The sequence below is a fragment of the Pan paniscus genome, chromosome 21 (assembly GCF_029289425.2).
Source record: "Pan paniscus chromosome 21, NHGRI_mPanPan1-v2.0_pri, whole genome shotgun sequence".
Classification (NCBI taxonomy): Eukaryota; Metazoa; Chordata; class Mammalia; order Primates; family Hominidae; genus Pan; species Pan paniscus.
In genome coordinates, this window is record NC_073270.2 from 42760335 (window position 1) to 42784330 (window position 23996).

The following is a 23996-nucleotide window of genomic DNA, read 5'->3' on the forward strand; positions in this document are numbered from 1 at the left end:
TGACTTTAGACCCTTATCTAACACCATATACAAAAATTAAAATGGGCTGGGCGTGGTGGCTCATGGCTGTAATCCCAGCACTTTGGGAGGCTGAGGTGGGCAGATCACTTAAGCTCACGAGTTCGAGACCAGCCTGGGCAACATGGTGAAACCCCGTCTCTACAAAAAAGTTCAAAAACAGGCCCGGCATGGTGGCTCACGCCTGTAATCCCAGCACTTTGGGAGGCCAAGGCGGGTGGATCACCTGAGGTCAGTAGTTTGAAACCAGCCTAACCAGCATGGTGAAACCTCGTCTCTACTAAAAATACAAAAATTAGCCAGGCGTGGTGGCATATTCCTGTAGTCCCAGCTACTCAGGAGGCTGAGAAAGGAGAATTGCTTGAACCCGGGAGGCAGAGGTTGCAGTGAGCCGAGATTGCGCTACTGCACTCTAGCCTGGGCAACAGAGTGAGACTCTGTCTCAAAAAAAAAAAAAAAAAAAAAACCCAAAAAACGAAAATTAGCTGGGCATGGTGGCACATGCCTGTAGTCCTAGCTGCTCAGAGGGTCGAGGTGGGAGGATCATCTGAACCTGGGAGGCGGAGGCTGCAGTGAGCTGTGACTGCGTGACTGCACTCCAGCCTGGGTGATAAAGTGAGACTGTCTCAAAAAAAATAGACATAATAAATATAAGAGCTAAAAACTATAAAACTCTTAGACGAAAACATAGGGGAAAAGTTTTATAATACTGGATTTGGCAATGATTTCTTGTGTATGACACCAAAAGCACAGACAAAAAATGAAAAGAATAAATTGACTTTATTAAGATTAAAAACTTTCATGTGTCAAGAACACTATCAATGGAATGAAAAGATGACCCACAGAATGGGAGAAAATACTTGTAAATAGTATATTTTATAGGGGATTAATATCTAGAATACATAAAGAACTCCTACAATTTAACAAAAACAAAACCCAAAACCCATAATTAAAAAAATGGGCAAAAGACTCGAATAGACATTTCTATAATGAAGATATATAGACGGGCAAAAGCACATGAAAAGATACTCAATATTACTAATCATTAGGGAAATGAAAATCGAAACTATAGTAAGATGTCTCTTTACACCCATTGGATGGCCATTATCAAAAAAACAAACAAACCAGAAAACACGAAACGTTGGCAACGATGTGAAGAACTTGGAACACTTGTGCCTTGCTAGTGGGAATGTAAAATGGTCCAGCCACTGTGGAAAATGGTACGGTGGTTCCTCAGAAAATGAAATACTAAATTACTCTCCCATTTCTGGGAATATACCCAAAGGAATTGAAAGCAGAGACTTGAATAGATATTTGTTGCTATTTTTTTTTCTTCTTAAGACAGGGCCTCGTTCTGTTGCCCAGGCTGGAGTGCAGAGGTGTGATCTTGACTCACTGTAGCCTCAACCTCCTGGGCTCACGTGATCCTCCCACCTCAGCCACCAAAATAGCCAAGACTATAGGCATCTGCCACCACACCTGGCTGTTTTTTTTTTTTTTTTTTTTTAATAGAGATAGGGTCTCACTGTGTCGCCCAGGGTGGTCTCAAACCCCTGGGTTCAAGTGATCCTCCTGCCTCGGCCTCATAAAGTGCTGGGTTTACAGGCATGAGCAACCACGCCTGGTTTGAACAGACACCTGTACACAAATGTTCATAGCAGCATAACTCACAATAGCCAAAAGGTAGAAGCAACCCAAATGCCCATCAGCAGATGAATGAATAAACAAAATGTGGTATTAAAAAAAGTATATTCATACGATGGAATATTTTTTCTTTTGTTCTTTTTTTCTCTTCTTCATACAATGGAATATTATTCAGCCTTGAAAAGGAAGGAAATTCTGGCACAAGCTATAATATGAATGAACCTAGAAGACATTATGCTAAGCCAGTCACAAAAACAAACAAATATCGTATGACTTCACTCATATGAAGAACCTAGAGTAGTCAAATTCACAGAAACAGAAAGTAGAATAGTAGTTGCCAGAAGCTGGGGAAAGGGAGAAATGGATACAGAATTTCAGAATGGGAAGACGAAAAAGTTCTGGAGATAGACGGTAGTAATAAAGCTGCACAACAATGTGAATGTATTTAATACCATTGAACTGTACACTTAAAAATGGTTAAAATGGTAAATTTTGTGTTATGTATATTAGAAAAAAAAAAGACCAAAGTCTGTCTCTGTTACTCAATCTTTCTTCCATTGATTAAACAAATTCTTCTTAAGTGCTATAAAAACACATACCTTTCTGTAAAATAGTGCTAAGGACCCAGTTCTCTTTGGCCTGTTTATTCCAGTTGAATGTACCTCTTGTGCTTTAGTCAGATTGGTCTGTTTTGGAGAAGCACCAATTAATGAATGAGCAGTAAGTGATACAGGACTCTTGACTTTGGACTCCTGATTTGTATTCATGGAAATAGGTATCAGTGTGATCTCTCCAGCATCATTTGCGACACCTGAATGTATAAGCATTATTAGAAATAATCTGCATATGTTCTAGGAAAGTTGTCAACTATATATATTTTGACAATTATATATACATATATCTGTGTGTATAAGAAGGCTACAAAATAGTAATTCTAGGTTATGACTGAATTCTTTTTTTTTTTTTTTTTGAGACAGGGTCTCACTTGGTCACTCAGGCTGGAGTGCAGTGGCGCCATCTCAGCTCACTGTGGCCTCGACCTCCTGGGCTCAAGTGATCCTCCCATCTCAACCCCCGCAAATAGCTGAGACTACAGGTGCAAGCCACTATGCCTGGTAAATTTTTTTTTTTTTTTTTTGAGATGGAGTCTTGCTCTGTCGCCCAGGCTGGAGTGCAGTGGCGTGATCTCGGCTCACTGCAACCTCTGCCTCCCGGGTTCAATTCTCCTGCCTTAGCCTCCTGAGTAGCTGGAACTACAGGCACATGCTACCACACCCGGCTAATTTTTAAAATATTTTTAGTAGAGACAGGGTTTCACCATGTTAGCCAGGATGGTCTTGATCTCCTGACCTCATGATCTGCCCTCCTTGGCCTCCCAAAGTGCTGGGATTATAGGAGTGAGCTACCGTGCCCGGCTTGTATTTTTTTTTTAGAGATGGGAGTTTTGCCATGTTGCCCAGGTTAGTCTCGAACTCGTCAGCTCAAGCCATCTGCCTGCCTCGGCCTCCCAAAATGCTAGGATTACAGGCATGAGCCACTGCAGCTGGACTTTTTTTTTTTTTTTTTGAGACAGTCTCACTCTGTCACCCAGGTGGGAGTGCAGTGGCCTCATCTTGGCTCACTGAGACCTCTGCCTCCCAGGTTCAAGCAATTCTCCTGCCTCAGCCTCCTGAATAGTTGGGACTACAGGCACGCGCCACCACACCCAGCTAATGTTTTTTCTCTATTTTTAGTAGAGACGGGGTTTCACCACGTTGGCCAGGCTGGTCTCAAACTCCTGACCTCAAGTGATCCACCTGCCTCAGCCTCTCAAAGTGCTGGGATTATAGGTGTGAGCCACTGTGCCTGGTGCCCCCCGGGCCCCCCTTTTTTTTTCTTTTTCTTTTTTTTTTGACAACGTCTTGCTCTGTTGTCCTGGCTGGAGTACAGTAGCGTGATCATGGCTCACTGTAGCCTCAAATTCCTGGGCTCAAGTGATTTTCCTGCCTCAGCCTCCTAAGTAGCTGGGACCATAGGCATACATCACCATGCCCAGCTAATTTAATTTTTTGTAGAGATAGGATATTGCTATGTTGCCCAGTCTGGGTCTCAAACTCCTGGGCTAAAGTGATCCTCTTGCCTCGGTCTCCCAAAGTGCTGGGATTACAGGTGAAAGCTACCATGCCCCGCATAAATCCTTATTTTCTAGAAACAAGAATATTCGGTTTTGTTTTTATACTTTAAATTTATGGAAAAAAAGCAAATTTTGTTCTCTATTTTGTATTTGCCTGGGATACATTTATAGTTTAAATTTATTAGGAAAAAAAGCATTTTTTTTTAACATTTTGAGCACTTGAGCTGTTAGTCAAAAAACAGAATTTTTGCTCAATACATACATATTGGAAAGCTCAGATAAGAACATTTTAAAAGTAGCTCAGGAGTTTGAGACCTGGGCAACATGGTAAAACCCCATCTGTACCACAAATACAAAAAATTAGCTGGGAGTGGTGGCACTTGCCTGTGGTCCCAGCTACTCAGGAGGCCGAGGTGGGACGATCACTTGAGCCTGGAAGCAGAGGTTGCAGTGAGATGAGATCATGCTGCTGTACTCCAACGTGGGTGACAGAGTGAGATCCTGTCTCAAAAAATAAAAAAAGAAGAAAAGAAAAAGTAAAATAAGTCTAAACAAACAGAGAGGGTAGTAAATTTATAAAATTTAAAAATTAAAAAAAAACCACTATAGGTTCAAAACAAAAAGGTGGGGCACAGAGGATTTATAGGGCAGTGAAACGACTCTGTATGGAGCTATAGTGACAGATACATGTCATTATACGTTCTCAAAATCAATAAACTATTCACCAAGAGTGAACCCTAAAGTAAACTATGGGCATTGGGTAATGTGTCAATAATGTAGGTTCATCAACTGTAACAAATGTAGCATTCTGGTGTGGAATACTGATAATGAGGGAGGCTTTATATGCCTCTGGTTGGGGAAGAGGGAATATGAGAAATGTCTGTACCTTCCTCTGAATTTTGCTGTGAATCTACAACTGCTCTAAAAAATTCAAATCTATTTAAAAAAAAAAAGTATAGGTTCAAGAAAAAATAATGAGTTAGAAAAACCATGTGATCTAATCCACTAAGACATTTCTTAAATTTTTATCTCAGAAAAAATACAAAACAAATGCACTATAACGTTACCATGTAATGGAATTGTAACTTTATGTCCTGTTGTTCCTGTTACTGGGGCTGTGGCCATTGTTAGAAGAGTTTGACCAGGTAAAATTGATATATTTTCAGCAGTAATGCTTGAAGAAGGAGCGATTTTCAATTTTGTTCCTTCTGTTATGATCTTGTCCATAAGCATTTCCTTTGGGGGGTCCTCTCCAAAGAGTCTTCTCTTAGCACTCCCTGCGGTAGGAGAACTGTAGCGTTCATGGACAGAAATTGGAGACAATGGTTGCATATCTAAAAAAAAAATAATAAATTTAAAACAGAAATGTATTCCAAAATAATAAATTAGGTTTACTCATTCACTCAACAGATAGTGAGTTACTTATGCTGGGCACTAGCTAGATATGAATAACATGGCCTTTGCCCTCATGGAATATGTAGTCTACTGGGAGAAAGAGGCATGAAATAAGTCACTACGATAAAACGTGAAAATTATGATCACTCATCTTCCTGGTTTCTTGAACCTCTGCCTACATTAAAGGAGCAAAACATTAAGGACAAAGTAGAGGTTGAGAGGTAGAATGAAGTGAGCACTAAATTTTAGTAGTAGTCCAATATCTCCCAATCTTACCTAGTAGAGAGCACCTGAGAAGAAGGGAAGCAAAAGCAAAAATCAGGAATTTGGGTCACAGTTTTGCCTCTTTGTGAATATTTGCACTCCAAGCAGTTTAAGGCAGTAACTCTGGCTTTCTAATTTAGTAGATATGGAATCATCTTTAGTAAATCTATCAGAAGATATGAGTAAAGATGATATAAATCTGCTTACCTTGCCTTAATCTGAGGGTTGGCAGTACTGTGTTGATCAAAAATAAAGTAAGGATTATGGATTTTGCCTCTCTTCCTGTGCTATCCTTTCACAGGATCTGCTTTCCATTCCCTCTCTACCAGCTGCACGGGTTTTTCTAGCCCCTTACAACCCTACATCTTTTCTACATCTTTTTTCACAATTCTTCCCTCAACCAATTATTCCTTACAGGTAGGTCAATAATATGCTTTTAAAACAAAAGTATTTATTTATTTATGAGATGGAGTCTTGCTCTGTCACCCAGGCTGGAGTGCAGTGGCACGATTTTGGCCTACTGTGACCTCTGCCTCTTGGGTTCAAGCGATTCTCCTGCCTCAGCCTCCCAAGTAGCTGGGACTACAGGCATGTGCCACCATGCCTGGCTAATTTTTCTATTTTTAGTAGAGACAGGGTTTCGCCATGTTGGCCAGGCTGGTCTTGAACTCCTGACCTCAGGTGATCCACCTGCCTCATTTGGGATTACAAGCTTGAGCCACCGTGCCCGGCCTTCATTATTTATTTTTACATTCACTAGATAATTAGATAGTCATGTAATCTATTTTCTTTTCTTTTCTTTTTTTTTTTTTTTTTTGAGATGGAGTCTCGCTCTGTTGCCCAGGCTGGAGTGCAGTGGTATGATCTCGGCTCACTGCAAGCTCCGCCTCCCAGGTTCACGCCATTCTCCTGCCCAGCCTGTAGCTGGGACTACAGGCAACCGCCACCATGCCCGGCTAATTTTTTGTATTTTTAGTAGAGATGGGGTTTCACCGTGTTAGCCAGGATGGTCTCGATCTCCTGACCTGTGATCTGCCCGCCTCGGCCTCCCAAAGTGCTGGGATTACAGGCGTGAGCCACTGCACCCGGCCCTGTAATCTATTTTCAAAACATGTTCAAAAGGTATGAAAATGACCCCTGGCAATGATTTAGAAGCTCTCTGTATTAGTGAGGTGATTGGGAAAATAGTTATAGTTTAATAAATATCTCCGTAATTCTTGGGCTTATGAAAGTAGCTTTTACTTCCCCTGTCTTCAGTAAACAAGTGCAAATTTCTATAGTTGTTTCCATTACTCTTTTACAAGAGTCCATGTGAATGCCTTATATCTAAGAAATCCACGCAAGCCCTTGAATCTGACTAGGCATGTTTAAAGGTGACATTTCAAGGCAAGACTCGAGTTGAAGCCATAAAGTTAGCTGCAAATCCATTGAAATGATCTTTTCTTAGCACAGTACTGGAACAGCTATGGTGGATGCTCAATAAGAATGTAATGAATATACAAATGTAAAGCGGATCCAAATTTAGAAACATGACAATCTGTCAAGGTACAGAAAACATGCTCACTTAGTTATAAATTATATGAGAGGAAGGTGGCAAGCACAGTTTAAACTATTCTTGGTAAGTTTTTAAAAAAGAAAATAATTCTCAATATTTCGGAAGTTTTAAATTATAGTATACTAAATATTTTTACTATTTTTTCATTTCTCTAAACATTAATAACTGACAGAAAGAAGAGCCTTTTTTTAACATTTTGACAAGATTTGTAAAGATCAAAAAACAATTATAATAATTATAATTATTCCCACTGATTAAAATGACTGAGTATTCACATCTTATGCAATCTTGTTTTTTTTTTTGTTTTTTTTTTTTTTTTTGGAGACGGAGTCTCACTCTGTCGCCCAGGCTGGAGTGCAGTGGCACAATCTCGGCTCACTGCAACCTCCGCCTCCTGGGTTCAAGCAATTCTCTTGCCTCACTCTTGCCTCAGCCTCCCAAGTAGCTGGGACTACAGGCACATGCTGCCATGCTTGCCTAATTTTTTGTATTTTACTAGGGACCAGTTTTCACTGTGTTGCCCAGGCTGGTCTTAAACTCCTGACCTCGTGATCTGCCTGCCTCGGCCTCCCAAAGTGCTAGGATTACGGGTGTAAGCCACTGCGCCCGGCCATTGTTTTTTTTTTTTTTTTTTTTGAGATGCAGTCTTGCTCTGTCCCCAGACTGGAGTACAGTGGTGCGATCTCCACTCACTGCAAACTCCATCCCCTGGGTTCAAGCAATTCTCCTGCCTTAGCTGCCTGAGCAGCTGGGATTACAGGTGTGCACCACCATGCCTGGCTAATTTTTGTATTTTTAGTAGAGACAGGGTTTCACCATGTTGGCCAGGCTGGTCTCGAACTCTTGACCTCAGATGATCCACCTGCCTCAGCCTCCCAAACTGCTGGGATTACAGGCGTGAGCCACTGTGCCTGACCTTATGCAATCTTTTTTTTTTTTTTTTGGGTCGGAGTCTCGCTCTTTCACCCAGGCTGGAGGGCAATGGCGCGATCTTTGCTCACTGCAACCTCTGCCTCCCAGGTTCAAGTGATTCCCTGCCTCAGCCTCCCGAGTAGCTGGGATTACAGGCACCTGCCACCATGCCTGGCTAATTTTTGTATTTTTAGTAGAGATAGGGTTTCTCCATCTTGGCCAGGCTGGTCTTGAACTCCTGACCTCATGATTGACCTGCCTCAGCCTCCCAAAGTGCTGGGATTACAGGAATGAGCCACTGTGCCTGGCCTTTTTTTTTTTTTTCTGAAACAGTCTTGCTCTGTCCGCCAGGCTGGGGTCCAGTGGTGTAATCTTGGCTCACTGCAACCTCTGCCTCCCAGGTTCAAGTGATTCTCCTGCCTCAACCTCCTGAGTAGCTGGGATTACAGGCACCCGCCACCACACCCAGCTAATTTTTGTGTTTTTGGTAGAGATGGGGTTTCACCATGTTGGCCAGGCTGGTCTCAAACTCCTGACCTCAGGTGATCCGCCTGCCTTGGCCTCCCAAAGTGCTGGGATTACAGGTGTGAGCCACCGCACCTGGCCTGCAGTCATTTTTATGATCCTGCATTGCATGTAAAGCAAAGATTGCAGACAGACAAACAGACAAACACACATACACAATCACACAGAGTCCAAAAATGGATGTACCGTACTATGTAACCTGAATACTTGTTCATCTAAGATTTGTTAAGGGATACTATGTGGTCAGGAGATTTTAACTGATTTTTTAAAATCCAAGCGCTATATAGTCCACAAGATACACACATCAGCTCGCTACATCACAAGAGAAAATAAGGAAGAATGAACTAAAATCTTTCCATTGGTAAGTCTCAAAATGAACTATTTTAAGAGTATAAATAACTAGTTTATTAGATGAACTTAAGCATTCCAAAGAGAATACAAATTTTATTTTGCTTTAAATGTTTTTCTACAGAGACATACACAGGCAAAGGAAGAATATAAATTTGGGAAATTTGGAAAAGTAGGTATTTAGCTTAGTGATATGGTTTGGCTGTGTCCCCACCCAAATCTCATCTTGACTGTAGTTCCCATAATTCCCACGTGTCATGGGAGGGACCAGGTGGGAGGTCACTGAATCATGGGGGTGGGTCTTTCCCATGCTGTTCTCCTGATAGTGAATAAGTCTCATGAGATCTGATGGTTTTATCAAGAGGAGTTCCCCTGCACAAGCTCTCTTGCCTGCTGCCATGTAAGATGTGCCTTTGCTCTTCCCTTTGCCTTCCACCATGATCGTGAGGCCTCCCCAGCCATGTGGAACTGTGAGTAAATCAAACCTCTTTCCTTTATAAATTACCCAATTTTGGGTATGTCTTTATTAGCAGTGTGAGAAGAGGCTAATACACTTATCTTGTTTTTTCCTTTCTTCTTTTTCTTTTTTTCTGGGACATGAGGGGGGTCTCACTATTTTGCCCAGGCTGGGTTCAAACACAATCCTCAATACTCCTGCCTCAGCCTCCTGAGTAGCTAGGACTACAGAAAGATGCCATCGTGCCTGACTTTAGCTTATTTAAACAGTTCTCCATTAGCATTCAGGAAAGATTACATATATTTATTAAATACATTACATTTAAAATTCTATTAATATAGAATACACTATAGTATATAATATAGTGTACAATGAGCTACACAGGGGTGCTGGCACAAGCATCAAGCTCCTTTTCGAATCCTGCTGAAAAAATTAGATTTCTTAATAACATACTCACAAGACTTAAAATTTTCCCTGAAAAAAAGCCAAATGCCCTTTGTTACTTTTTCATTCCTTTACCAATGTTGAACCTACCTCTTCGAAGACTCCCACTGTCAGTTCGAACTTCCTTGACTCTTGGGTGCATTAGAGGAGACATTGGCATCAGGGGAAGATGTCCCTGCACATTTCCTCCATTTCCTGTTTCAAAGTTATTTGGGAATATAACCTGTAGAAAACAAAAACCCTTTGATTTACATATAGATAAACTTGCTGATTAAAACTTATTAAAAATGTTTTCTTTTCTTTTTTTGAGATAAAGTCTCATTCTGTTGCCCAGGCTGGAATGCAGTGGCACGATTTCAGCTCACAGCAACCTCCACCGCCCGGGGTTCAAGTAATTCTCCTTCCTCAGCCTCCTGAGTAGCTGGGACTACAGGTGTGTGCCATCATGCCCGGCTAATTTTTGTATTTTTAGGAGAGACGAGGTTTCACCATGTTGGCCAGGCTGATCTCGAATTCCTGACCTCAGATGATTCACCCACCTCAGCCTCCCAAAGTGCTAGGATTACAGGCGTGAGCCACTGTGCCTGGCCGAAAAAGTGTTTTCTTAACTTTTTTTTACTATTTTATTTCTTTCTCACTTCTTCACAAAATACAACTTAGATAAAGTGCTCAATTCTTAATGGTAACGAACGTATGGAAAGAGTTCATTTCATTTAACCTTATAATTTATATAGGTAAGTTACCAACCACAAGAACTAAACCTCTGAGGTAGGCAGTATCATTCTCCATTTAGGGATGAGAAAATTGAGGATCTGAATGTGAAATTTGCCCAAGGTCACACAACTAGTAAGTTATAAGAGCAACGGCTTCAATACTAATCCTTCTTCAAGTTCACAGCTTTTTTGAACTTGAAGGAGTCTGAAGTTCTTCAATGGAAATAAACTGATGAATACTGAAGAGTGGCCCAACAAGTTACTGTCTGCTGCAAAAGACCAAAGAAGTATGGAAGAAAGATTTCAAGAAACCATCTTCTTTCCAATTCCTCCTGGCCTTGGACAGTTCTAGTAGTTTGGGATTAGGGAAAAATTCAAGAAGATTAATGAAGTACATAAGGAGACAAAACAAAGAATCAAAAGACAAGAGTTACAAAAGAATAACAGAAGTAGACAAAAAAAACCCCACAATTTAATAGATACTACTATTAAAAATGTAATTTGTGCACAACTCTGGGCATACATTTTTAATTTTTATTTATTTATTCATTTAATTGTTTTTTGAGACACAGTCTCGCTCTGTTGTCCAGGCTGGAGTGCAATGGCACGATCTCAGCTCACTGCAACCTCCGCCTCCTGGGTTCAAGCAATTCTCCTGCCTCAGCCTCCCAAGTAGCTGGGATTATGGGTGTGTGCCACCATGCCCAGCTAATTTTTTGTATTTTTAGTAGAGACGGGGTTTCACCATATTGGCCAGCCTGTTCTCGAACTCTTGACCTCAGGCAATCCACTTGCCTTGGCCTCCCAAAGTGCTGGGATTACAGTCATGATCCACTGCACCAGCCTCTGTTTTTTATTTTTTTAATTCTAAATACCACCAATGAAAAGTGTTCAATCTTTATACAGACATTTGAAAATTTTTAAGTAAGTTTAATGGTTTCCTAGACATGATATCAAAAAGCACAAGCAAAAGAAAAAATATCTGAATTGGACACCATCAAAATTAAAAAATTTTGCATTTCAAAGACACCATCAAGAAAGTGAAAAGACAGGCCAGGTGCAGTGGCTCATGCCTGTAATCCCAGCACTTTGGAAGACCATCCTGGCTAACACGGTGAAACCCTGCATCTACCACAAATACAAAGAAATTAGCTGGGCGTGGTGGTGGGTGCTTGTAGTCCCAGCTACTCAGGAGGCTGAGGCTGGAGAATGGCGTGAACCCGGGAGGTGGAGCTTGCAGTGAGCCGAGATCGCGCCACCGCACTCCAGCCTGGGCAACAGAGCAAGACTTTGTCTCAAAAAAAAAAAAAAAGAAAGTGAAAAGGCAACCTAGAAAATGGGAGAAACATTTTGCAAATCATTTATCTGATAAGGGATTTGTATCTAGAATAGATGAAGAACTCCTATAATTCAATAATAAAAAGACAACCCAATTACAAAATGGGCAAAAGATCTGAATAGACATTTCTTCAAAGAAGATATGCAAACAGCTTACAAGCACATAAAAAGATGTTGATCATCATTAGCCACCAGGGAAATGCAAATAAAACCACAATGAGATATTACTTCACTCCTACTAGAATGGCAGGATTAAAAAGGCAGATAATAACAAGCATTAGCAAGGATATGAAGAAACTGGAATCTTTCTACATTGACCGTAGGAACAATAAAATGGTGCAGCCATTTTAGAAAGCAGTCTGACAGTTTCCCAAAAGCTTAAACAGAGTTACCATATGAACCTGCAATTCCACTCCAAGAAAAATGAAAACATATGTACATATGTTCACACAAAAACTTGTGCCTGAATGTTCATAGCAGCATCAATCATAATAGCCAAAAGGGGTTAGTTGTGGTGGCTCATGCCTGTAATCCCAGCACTTTGGGAAACTGAGGTGGGAGGATCGCTTGAGCCCAGGAATTCAAGACTAGCCTGGGCAACATAGGGAGATCCCATCTCTACAAAAACTACAAAAATTAGCCAGGTGTGGTGTGTGTGCCTGTAGTCCCAGCTACTCAGAAAGCTGTGGGGAGATCATTTGTGCCTGGGAGGTTGAGGCTGCAGTGAGCCGTGATGGCGCCACTGCACTCCAGCCTGGGTGACAGAGTGAGATCTTGTCCCAAAAAAAAAAAAAAAAAAAAAAAAGTCAAAAGGTGGAAACAACTCAAATATTTATCAACCGATGAATGGATAAATAAAATGTAGCATCCATACAATGGAATATTACTTAGCAACAAAAGGAAATGAGCCAGATGTGGTGGCTCACACTTGCAATTCTAGCACTTTGGGAGGCTGAGATGGGAGGACTGCTTGAGCTCAGGAGTTTGAGATCAGCCTGTGCAACATGGCAAGATCCTGTCTCTACACACACATGCGTGCGTGCACACACACACACACAAAATTAGCCGGGTGTGGCCAGGTGCGGTGGCTCAAGCCTCTAGCCTCTAATCCCAGCACTTTGGGAGGCTGAGGCAGGTGGAGCATGAGGTCAGGAGTTCAAGAACAGCCTGGACAAGATGGTGAAACCCCGTCTCTACTAAAAAAAGTACAAAAAAAATTAGCCGGGTGTGGTGGTGGGTGCCTATAATCCCAGCTACACGGGAGGCTGAGACAGAGAATTGCTTGAACTGGGAGGCAGACGTTGCAGTGAGCCGAGATTGTGCCACTGCTCTCCAGCCTGGGTGACAGAGCAAGACTCCATCTCAAAAAAAGAAAAACAGAAAGAAAAAAAAATTAGCCGGGTGTGGGTGTGGTGGTATGTGCCTGTGGTCTCAGCTACTTGAGAGGCAGAAGGACAGTTTGGGCCGAGGAAGTTGAGGGTGCAGTCAGTGCACCATGTTTGTCCACTGCACACCAGCCCGGGCAAGAGTGAAACCCCGCCTTAAAAAAAAAGAGGAAATGAAATACCGATACATTCTACAACATGGATGAACCTTAAAAACATTATGCTAAGTGACAGATGCCCAGTCAAAAGGGACTACATTTTTATGATTCCATTTATATGAAATATCTAGAATAGGCAAATTTATGGAGACAGAAAGTAGATTAGCGGTTACTTACAGCTAGGGAGAAGATTCGGGGGTAGGGAAGTGATAGCTAAAGGATGTAGGTTTCTTTTTGAAGTGATGAATATATTCTAAAATTGTGGTTATGGCTGCACATATCTATTTATATACTAAAACCACTGAATTGTACACTTAAAATGGGTGAACTCTATGGTATAGGAATTATCTCTCAATAAAGCTGGTTTTTGTTTTTTTTTTAATGATAGGATTATCAGCCTTGCCCAGACTCACTTCTTCACAGGTAGGAACTTTGTTTGCAGAAACCTGGAGAGCCTCCCACAGTGCAGAATCGTGACTCCATGCTAAACTCTCCAAAATCTGTTCTTCAATGCTGTTTAGGTGTTTCACCATGTCCCTTGAGAGCCCCTCTTCTGAGCGGATCACCACCTCAATAACCTGCAGAGGAGAAAGGTGAGAAGGCAATGTGGTTTCAAGCAGTTAGTTCTAGTCTGGACTTGCATGTAGGACTAGCTGTGGCTTTCTTCTTCTTCTTCTTTTTTTTGAGACGGAGTTTCCCTCTGTTGCCCAGGCTGGAGTACAGTGGTGTGATCTTGGCTCACTGCAACCTCTGCCTCCCGGGTTCAAGTGATTCTCCTGCCTCAGCCTCCCGAGTAGCTGGGATTACAGGCACCTGCCACCACACCTGGCTAATTTTTGTAGTTTTTAGTAGAGCCGAGGTTTCACCATGTTGGCTAGGCTGGTCTAGAACTCCTGACCTCAGGTGATCTGCCCGCCTAGGCCTCCCAAAGTGCTGGGACTACAGTTGTGAGCCACTGCGCCCGGCCACTGTGGCCTTATTCTGTGGCACAGAACCAAAGTCATCTTTGAACCATAATTCTGTGGCTTACTAACATCTTCTAATTTATAAAGGAGTTTTTAAGTTCTTTAAAATATGTTCACATATATTTCTGTTTTTCACGTTTTATATTATAAATGACAACTTGAGGCAACGATAGGTGAAAACTGGTCAACAGCCCAACAGTGGGAGAAGTCAGGTCTTGGGTTCCAAGTCTAGTTCTATTTTGAATGTATTGCTCCTTTCCAGACTATTTTTTCCACTAACTCAAAATAACAGAATGAATGAACTATTTAAAGTGACTTTGCGTATATACACTATAATTCCATTTTATAAGGGAAGTATCTAGAATAAAGTTTATATACACAAAATATTAATAATATGATTGTTAATAATTAGATTATGATGTATGACTTTAATATTCACATTTATTTATTTATTTATTTATTTATTTTGAGACGGAGTCTCACTCTGTCACCCAGGCTGGAGTGCAGCGGCGCCATCTCGGCTCACTGCAATCTCCGCCTCCCAGGTTCAAGCGATTCTCCTGCCTCAGCCTCCTGGGTAGCTGGGACTACAGGCATGTGCCCCCATGCCTGGCTAATTTTTTGTATTTTTAGTAGAGATGGGGTTTTACTATATTAGCCAGGATGGTCTCAATCTCCTGACCTCATGATCCGCCCGCCTTGGCCTCCCAAAGTGCTGGGATTATAGGCGTGAGCCACCGTGCCTGGCCCACATTTATGTTTATGATTTTCTTCAATGAGCACATATCATTTATGCCGTTTAAAAAAACAAAGGAGGCTGACACAGTGGCTCATGCCTGTAATCCCAGCACTTTAGGAGGCCACAGTGAGAGGATTGCTTGAGACCAGGAGTTCGAGACCAGCCTGGGCAACATAGTGAAACCGAGTCTCTATTAAAAAAAAAAGGCATTTAGCTGCTTGAATAAAATAAGGATGTTATAAATAAAAATCAATTACTATGAGGTTGTTGACAAAACTAAACTTTTTCCTAATGGCAAAAGTTGAATACACACATTAACATTAAAGTGAGTGTATAGTAGAATCACTTCTCCCTAAGAAACCTAAAAATACTTTAATCACACTCAGTAATTCACACAGATAAGCTTTCCAATGACCTGCATTTTCTACAACTTTAATTCAGGCATACTTTAGGTATAAAAATTTAACTCTTCAAACCAATTTTTCTATCACCAGTAGAAAAGTACCTAGATGACTAAATATTAACTAAATCATGCCAAGAAGCGTAACAGTAGCATTAGTCTTAAAGTTCGCTACTATGTAACATTAAACGTTATTGACTGTGATGACTAAACGTTATTGAGGGTGATGATGTAGTTCAATAGCTATGACCTCTGTTTTATTTTGAAAAGATTAACAAAAATAGTTCTAGCAAGAAAAATAAAGGTAAGGTAAGTAAGATTCATTCACACTGAATTAGCTCAAACTTGGGGAAGAAGCATAATCTATTATTACAGCTTTATTAGTTAGACCACCACCAAAATCGATTTTAGGTCTTCCTTCCTCTTGGTAGAAAGCGTTTTTTGTTCTTCATCATGCATTTGTTTAATAGGATTATAATTTTCATTCATAAATATGGAAAATTTGAAGTTAAGTACTAGTTCCAGGTCACATTTTCAAGTCCGTGTTAACAAAGGAACTGAAGCTGTAAGATTGACTTAATTTACTGATACTCTCACCTTCTCTCTCTCTCTCTTTTTTTTTGTTTGAAACAGGGTCTTGCTTAGGTGCCCAGGCTGGAGTGTGGTGGCATAATCATAGCTCACTGTAACCTCAAACTCCTGGACTCAAGCCATCCTCCAGCCTCAGTTTTCCAAAGTGCTGGGATTATAGGTGTGAGCCATTGTATGCTCAACTCTCTCTTGTGTTCTTGGTTTCACCCAAGAGGAATATATATTATCTTTTTTTTTTTTTTTTTTGAGACAGAATTTTGCTCCTGTTGTCTAGGCTGGAGTGTAATTGTATGATCTCCGCTCACTGCAAACCTCCACCTCCCAGGTTAAAGCAATTCTCCTGCCTCAGCCTCTCAAGCAGCTGAGATTACAGGTGCTCGCCACAATGCCTGGCTAATTTTTTTTGGTATTTTTAGTAGAGACGGAGTTTCACCATTTTGGCCAGGCTGGTCTCGAACTCCTGACCTCAGATGATCCTCCCACCTTGGTCTTTCAAAGTGCTGGGATTACAGGCATAAGCCACCATGCCTAGCCAGGAATATATATTTTCAGAACACATCTGGAAACACTTTCCAGATATCACAACAGTGTTTTTCTTCAGCACTAAGATAAATACAATGTTTCTGTGAGAAACACTGTTTTCATCTCATAACAGAACTTTGTTTTCATCTCACCTTATAAAAGTAAAATGGTTGCAAGTTGAGAACTTCAATAATCCAAGGAAAAGTACGAGGTGAGCTATAGGCAAAGAGCACAATTTCCAAACAACAAGCCATCAAGGAACGATGAAATATATCTTGCTCTAAAAGAACCTGGGGGAAGAGAAAGACCACAGTTTAATATTTTTCAGCAATTTCAGTCTTTGCCATTCCATAAAGAAACCTATAAAAACAAGAAAAAATAACGTGCAAATTATATTACACTAGATTACTGGAGATAAAAATTTGAGTTCTTAAATTGGTAGTTTTCCTATAATACCTATTCTTGCTCAGTGGGTAGGGAATAAATTTAAATAAGGTGTACATAACAATCTGCTTTGAAATCTGAACAAATAATAAAAGTCAGTATTCCCATCAACAGAAAAGCATTAGAATTGGTTATTTTTCTTAATGACAGTTAATTGTTTTGTCAACATAAGGGTTTATCAAAACACAGAAATGAAAGGTAATATGTCAGTTTAGACAAAACTGTTCAGAAAAAGAAATATTTCACTGAGAAAGTAAAAGTCCTACTTTACCATTAAGTTTAATATAAGTTTTCAGTTTTAAAAATGGTGTTTGTTGCCTTCTTTCTTTCAAATATCACCCTAGATTGGCTGAGTGTGGTGGCTCACCCCTGTAATCTCGGCACTTTGGGAGGCCGAGGCAGGTGGATTGCTTGAGGTCAGGAGTTCAAGACCAGCTTGGCCATGATGGTGAAACCCCGTCTCTACTAAAAATACAAAAATTAGCTGGGTGTGGTGGCGCGTGCCTGTGATCCCAGTTACTCTGGAGGCTGAGGCAGTGGAATCACTTAAACCTGTGAGGCAGAGGTTGCAATGAGCCGAGATCACGCCACCGCACTCCATACTGGGCGACACAGCGAGACTCAGTCTCAGAAAAAACAAAAAACTAAAACAAACAAACAAAAAACAAGTATCACCCCAAATCAAGGGAGGATAAAAAACAGAAACTCCATCATCAGTAAAACTAGCAGTCATTTGTAACTGTAAACCACAATATATGAAGGATGACAAATTACTCAGCAGAAGGGACAATGGTCAAGCATAAAGACCTGCAGTGAGACACTTAAAAGAATCTGATCTAAAATACATAGCAACTGAGGACACAGGCAGAATGGGAAGTGGGGGTGAAGCATTGGGTGGGTGATCTGAAAGTCTTAGGATCCTCAGGTCCCCACACAACCCCCACTCTATGGGATCAGATGACAGACCTCTATTCTGTCTCCACAGGAATCTACAGGATTATTCTCTAGAGAAATTGAACTGGAGACTCAGAGGTAGAGAACATTAGGCACAGAAAAGACTAGGGTTTTAGGTGAAACTCTGCAGACTGAACCATAAGACCAAGTTTCCCTTCCTTCTTCTGATCCACAACACCAACAGCCAGGCAAGAGATTTACAGATATGTCTCTGGAGAAACTGAGATATTCCAGAAAAGTCTTACGGGTACCAGCAGATAAGTCTCTAATACTATGTGATCACCTGAGGTCAATGGATTTTTTACTTCCACTCTTGAAATAAAAGAGCTTTGAAACAAACTTTTACTGCCTCATTCACAGAGCTTTGAACACATGTTTTTAGTGTCTCATTCAAATTTAAGTGGACCACTAAGAATTATCTGACATTTGAGGAAAACCTCTTACCTGAAAAACATAGGTCAAAACAAACAGAAAAGCGAGGTGCAGCAGCATGCACCTGTAGTCCCAGGTACTTGGGAAGCTGGGGCAGGAGGATCACTTGAACCCAGGAGTTTTGACACTAGCCTGAGCAACATAGCGAGACACCATCGTATTAAAAAAAAAAAAAAAAGCCAGGTGCGGTGGCTCAAGCCTGTAATCCCAGCACTTTGGGAGGCCAAGGCGGGTGGATTACCTGAGGTCAGGAGTTCGAGACCAGCTTGGCCAACATGGTGAAACCCCATCTCTACCAAAAAACACAAAAATTAGCTGGGCGTGGTGGCATATGCCTATAGCCCCAGCTACTCAAGAGGCTGAGGCAGGAGAATCATTTGAACCCGGGAGATGGAGGTGCAGTGGGCCGAGGTCATGCTACTGCACTCCAGCCAGGGTGACAGAGTGAGACTCTGTCCCAAAAACAAAAAACAAAAAACACAAAAAAAATTTAAAGATCCGCCATCTGCAAATGCAGATTTTCGTGAAAACCCTTACAGGGAGAACCATCACCCTCAAGGTTGAACCCTCCGATATGACAGGAAATGTAAAGACCAAGATCCAGGATAAGGAAGGAATTCCTCCTGATCGGCAAAGACTAATATTTGCTGGCAAGCAACTGGAAGATGTCTGACTACAACATTCAAAAGGAGTCTACTCTTCATCTTGTGTTGAGACTTCATGGTGGTGCTAAGAAAAGGAAGAAGTCTTACACCACTCCCAAGAAGAGTAAGCACAAGAGAAAGAAGGTTAAGCTGGCTATCCTGAAATATTATAAGGTAGATGAGAACGGCAAAATTAGTTGCTTTTGTCGAGAGTGCCCTTCTGATGAATGTGGTGCTGGAGTGTTTATGGCAAGCCACTTTGACAGACATTATTGTGGCAAATGTCTGACTTACTGCTTCAACAAACCAGAAGACAACTAACTGTGTATGAGTTAATAAAAGATATAAACTAACATTTAAAAAAATTTAAAATATTTTTTAGAGAGAGAAAAAAGGCCAGACATGGTGGCTCACACCTGTAATCCCGGCACTTTGGGAGGCTGAGGTGGGTGGATCACCTGAGGTCAGGAGTTGGAGACCAGCCTGACTAACATGGAGAAACCCCGTCTCTACAAAAAATACAAAAGTAGCCAGGTGTGGTGGCGCATCCCTGTAATCCTAGCTACTCAGGAGGCTGAGGCAGGAGAATAGCTGGAACCTGGGAGGCGGAGGTTGCGGTGAGCCAAGATCGTGCCATTGCACTCCAGCCTGGGCAACAAGAGCGAAACTCCATCTCAAAAAAAAAAAAAAGAGAGAGAGAGAAAAAAAAATGGAGAAAAATTCAGGAGAAACAAGAGACGAAGCAGTCAAGAAAATTTCGAATAAATCTAAATTAGTAACTTTAGAGAACATGAAAGAGAAATGAAAATATAGTTGAAATTAAAAGTTCATTGGGACTAGATGAAAAGTTGAGTAAATATCTTTAAAAGTAGAATAAGGCCGGGCGCAGTGGCTCATGCCTGTAATCCCAGCACTTTGGGAGGCCGAGACGGGCAGATCACAAGGTCAGGAGATCGAGACCATCCTGGCTAACATGGGTGAAACCCCATCTCTACTAAAAATACAAAAAAATTAGCCAGGTGTGGTGGCTGGCGCCTGTAGTACCAGCTACCTGGGAGGCTGAGGCAGGAGAATGGCATGAACCTGGGAGGTGGAGCTTGCAGTGAGCGGAGATTGCACCACTGCACTCCAGCCTGGGTGGCAGAGCAAGACTCCGTCTCAAAAAAAAAAAAAAAAAAAAAAAAAGGTACAATAAAAGAGATAAAGAAATGGAAAACAAGAGAAGAAATTAAGAAGGTCAATTCAGAAGGTCCATCATCTGAAAAATAAAAGTTCCAGAAAGATAAATCAGTGGGCAATATATCATCTAAGAAATAACAAAATAAAACGACCAAGAACTGCAGGGCATGAATTTCTAGACTAAACGGGCAAGTCTGTGGGAATGACAAATACATGAATGAAAAAAAACACAATAAGATACATTTTTATAAATTTAAGAACATCAGTGATAAAAGATATTCAAAGATTTCAGAAAAAAAAACAGGTCACATACTACTAAGTGGGAATGAGAATGTCACTGGACTTCTCATTAGTAACAGTGGAATCTATAATAGAAAATAATGCAACAGTACCTTCAAACTCATAAAGGAAAATGATTGTCAATCTAGAATTCTTTTCTTTTTTTAAGTTTTTTTTTGTTTTTAGGGATGGGGTCTTGCTATGTTGCCTAGGTTGGAGGACAGTAGCTATTCACAGTGCAATCATACTACACAGTGTACATACAATACACAGTATACTACAACCTCAAACTCCTGGGCTCAAGCAATCCTCATGCCTCAGCCTCCCACAGATCTTTTTTTCCTTTTTTTTTCTGAGATGGAGTTTCGCTCTTGTTGCCCAGGCTGGAGTGCAATGGCGTGATCTCAGCTCCTTGCAACCTCTGCCTCCTGGGTTAACACAATCCTGCCTCAGCCTCTCCCAAGTAGCCGGGATTTTAGGCATGTGCCACTACACCTGGATAATTTTGTATTTTTTAGTAGAGACAGGGTTTCACCATGTTGGTCAGGCTGGTCTAGAACTCCTGACCTTAGGTGATCCACCTGCCTTGGCCTCCCAAAGTGTTGGGATTACAGGGGTAAGCCACAGCACCCGGCCTCTCCCACCAATCTTGAATTCTGTACATAGACAACTATCAATCAATTATGAGTCTAAAATAAAGTTACTTATGCAAAATCTTTAAAAAGGGACTTTAAGTGAGGTAAGATTTCTATACTTTACTTAAATTGGTTAAATGGCTATACAAAACATCTATACAAAAAAAAAATCTTTACAAGGCTCTAAAAAATGTTCAAGTAACCAACAGAGAGGGAGGAAAAAGAAAACAAAATTAAAAAAAAAGAGTGAGAACAAACAGAAAACAAAAATAAAATGGCAGACTTAAGCGCTAACATAACAATTACTAATTTTAAGTCATCTAAATTTACTAATTAAATGACAGAGATTAGCACAGATTAGAAAAAAAAAAAATGACCCAACTACATACTGACTATAAGAAATTCACTTCAAAGGTCACTTGAAAAAGGATGGAAAAAGATATGCCATGCAAACATTAATGAAAAGAAGGCAGGAGTGGTTATTCATAAACATCAGGTAGATGCAAAGAAAATTACCAGGGACAGAGAGGAACATTTTATTTATTTATTTTATTTTTAAGTTTTTTTTTTTTTAGATAGAGTCTCGCTCTGTTGCCCAGGCTGGAGTGCAGTGGTGCAATCTTGGCTCACAACAACTTCCGCCTCCCAGGTTCAAGCGATTCTCCTGTCTCAGCCTCCCGAGTAGCTGGGATTACAGGTGCACACCACTATGCCTGGCCAATTGTTGTATTTTTAGTAGAGATGGGGTTTCACTATGTTGGCCAGGCTGGTCTCAAACTCCTGACCTTGTGATCCACCCGGCTTGGCCTCCCAAAGTGCTGGGATTACAGGCGTGAGCCGCCGTGCCCAGTCTTATTTATTTATTTATTTTGAGATGCAGTCTCGCTCTGTCTTCCACGTGGGAGTGCAGTGGTGTGATCTCGGCTCACTGCAACCTCTTCCTCCCGGGCTCAAGCGATTCTCCTGCTTCAGCCTCCCGAGTAGCTGGGATTGCAGGCGCCTGCCACCATACTCGGCTAATTTTTGTATTTTCATATATTTATTTTTTTGAGATGGAGTCTCACTCTGTTGCACAGGGTGGAGTGCAGTGGTGCGATCTTGGCTCACTGCAACTGCCACCTCCTGGGCTCAAGCGATTCTCCTGTCTCAGACTCCTGAGTAGCTGGGACTATGGGCATGCGCCACCACGCCTGGCTAATTTTTGTATTTTTAGTTGAGACGGGATTTTGCCATGTTGGTCAGGCTGGTCTCGAACTCCTGACCTCAGGTGATCCACTTGCCTCAGTCTCCTAAAGTGCTAGGATTAGAGATGTGAGCTACCATGCCCAGCCTTTTATATTTTCAGTAGAGACAGTGTTTCGCCATGCTGGCCAGGCTGGTCTTGAACTCCTGACCTCAGGTGATCCACCTGCCTCAGTCTCCCAAAGTGCTGGGATTACAGGCATGAGCCACTGCGCCTGGCCAGGGAGGAACATTTTATAATGATTACAGAGTCAATTCATCAAGAAGGCAGACAGCAATCCTAAATGTGTAAGCATCAAACAGCAGAGCTTCAAAATACGTGGAGAAAAGCTGACAGACTTGAAAGAAATAGACAAATCTACAATCATACATGGACACTTCAACATCCTCTGTCAACAACTGATATAACAACTAGACTGGAAATCAGCAAGAATATAAAATAACAACATCAACCAACAAGATAAAACTGACATTTACAGAACACTCCATCCAACAATAGCAGAATACAGCAGATCCTTGAATAACACCATTTCGCTCAACACCATTTTGTTATAACAATGAAAAATAATGGATTCCCAGCTGGGGCCACTGTATGAAATTTACACATTCTCCTATGTCTGCACGAGTTCTCTCTGGGTACTCTGGTTTCTTCTTACATTCCAAAGATATGTACATTAGCTTAACTGGCATATCTAAATTGTGACAGTGTAAGTGTGGGTGTGTGTGTGTCCTATGATGAAATGGTGTCCTGACTAGTGTTGGGGCCCGCCTTTCATCTTGAGCTGCTGAGGTAGGCTCTCATGACCCTGAACAGGAATAACTGGATAAGTAATAATCTTCCTTATTTTTATTACTTTCTCTTATTTATTTCAATGTTTAACATTATAAGTGTTTTGTCTTTATTTAGAAGTTTGGTGAGGTTATTGTGACTAGACATATGCCAAAAGAACTTAAACTTCTGTTTATATCAGTTAGCCTATGGTAAAATTGGTTTCATTGTATGTTGTTTTTGCTTAAAGTCACTGTTTCCAAGAACCTACTGACAAGGTTAAATATGAGGATTTACTGTATACATTCTTTTCAAGTGGCCACAGAACATTCACCATGATAAACCATATCCTGGGCTACAATATAACTAAAACAAATTGAAAAGAACTAAATTCATACAGAGTATGTAGAAGTGGAAAACAATAATGGCTGAGAGGAGTAAGTGTAACTAACTATAAAGGGGTAGCAGGAAGGAGATCTTTTAACAGTTCAGTATTTTTATTTTGGTTATGGTTAATCTATGCATATGATACAATTTTATACACACACACACACACACACACACACACACACACACACACACACACACACATTGTTTTAATGTCAATTCCCCAGTTCTGATACTGCAGTATATAAAATTGTAACCATTAGGGAAACTGGATAAAGGATGTGTGGGACTTCTCTGTACTACTTTTGCAACCTTCTGTGAATCTATAATTATTTCAAAATAAAAAGTTGGCCAGGTGCAGTGGCTCACACCTGTAATCCCAGCACTTTTGGAGGCTAAGGCAGGTGGATCACATGGTCAGGAGTTCAAGACCAGCCTGGCCAAGACAGTGAAGCCCCGTCTCTACTAAAAATACGAAAAAATTAGCTGGGTGTGGTGGTGGGCGCCTGAAATCCCAGCTAGTCGGGAGGCTGAGGCAGAGAACT

At 41.1% G+C, this 23996-nt stretch overlaps 1 protein-coding gene and 1 pseudogene across 4 annotated transcripts in view; one reads left to right on the top strand and one right to left on the bottom strand.

Annotated features, from left to right (window-relative positions):
• The window catches only part of RBL1 (RB transcriptional corepressor like 1), a 95263-nt gene that overhangs the window by 30241 nt on the left and 41026 nt on the right, over window positions 1-23996 (bottom strand). For all 4 annotated transcript variants that reach the window (XM_055104506.2, XM_034947024.3, XM_055104507.2 and 1 more), the window contains 5 exons: window positions 16639-16776; window positions 13683-13847; window positions 9766-9898; window positions 4843-5109; window positions 2262-2473 (listed from right to left, as the gene is read on the bottom strand). In XM_055104506.2, the coding sequence (XP_054960481.1) occupies window positions 2262-2473; window positions 4843-5109; window positions 9766-9898; window positions 13683-13847; window positions 16639-16776 (915 nt within the window). The remainder of the gene's footprint in view (window positions 1-2261; window positions 2474-4842; window positions 5110-9765; window positions 9899-13682; window positions 13848-16638; window positions 16777-23996) is intronic.
• On the top strand, window positions 17038-23228 carry LOC129394853 (ubiquitin-ribosomal protein eS31 fusion protein-like; annotated as a pseudogene).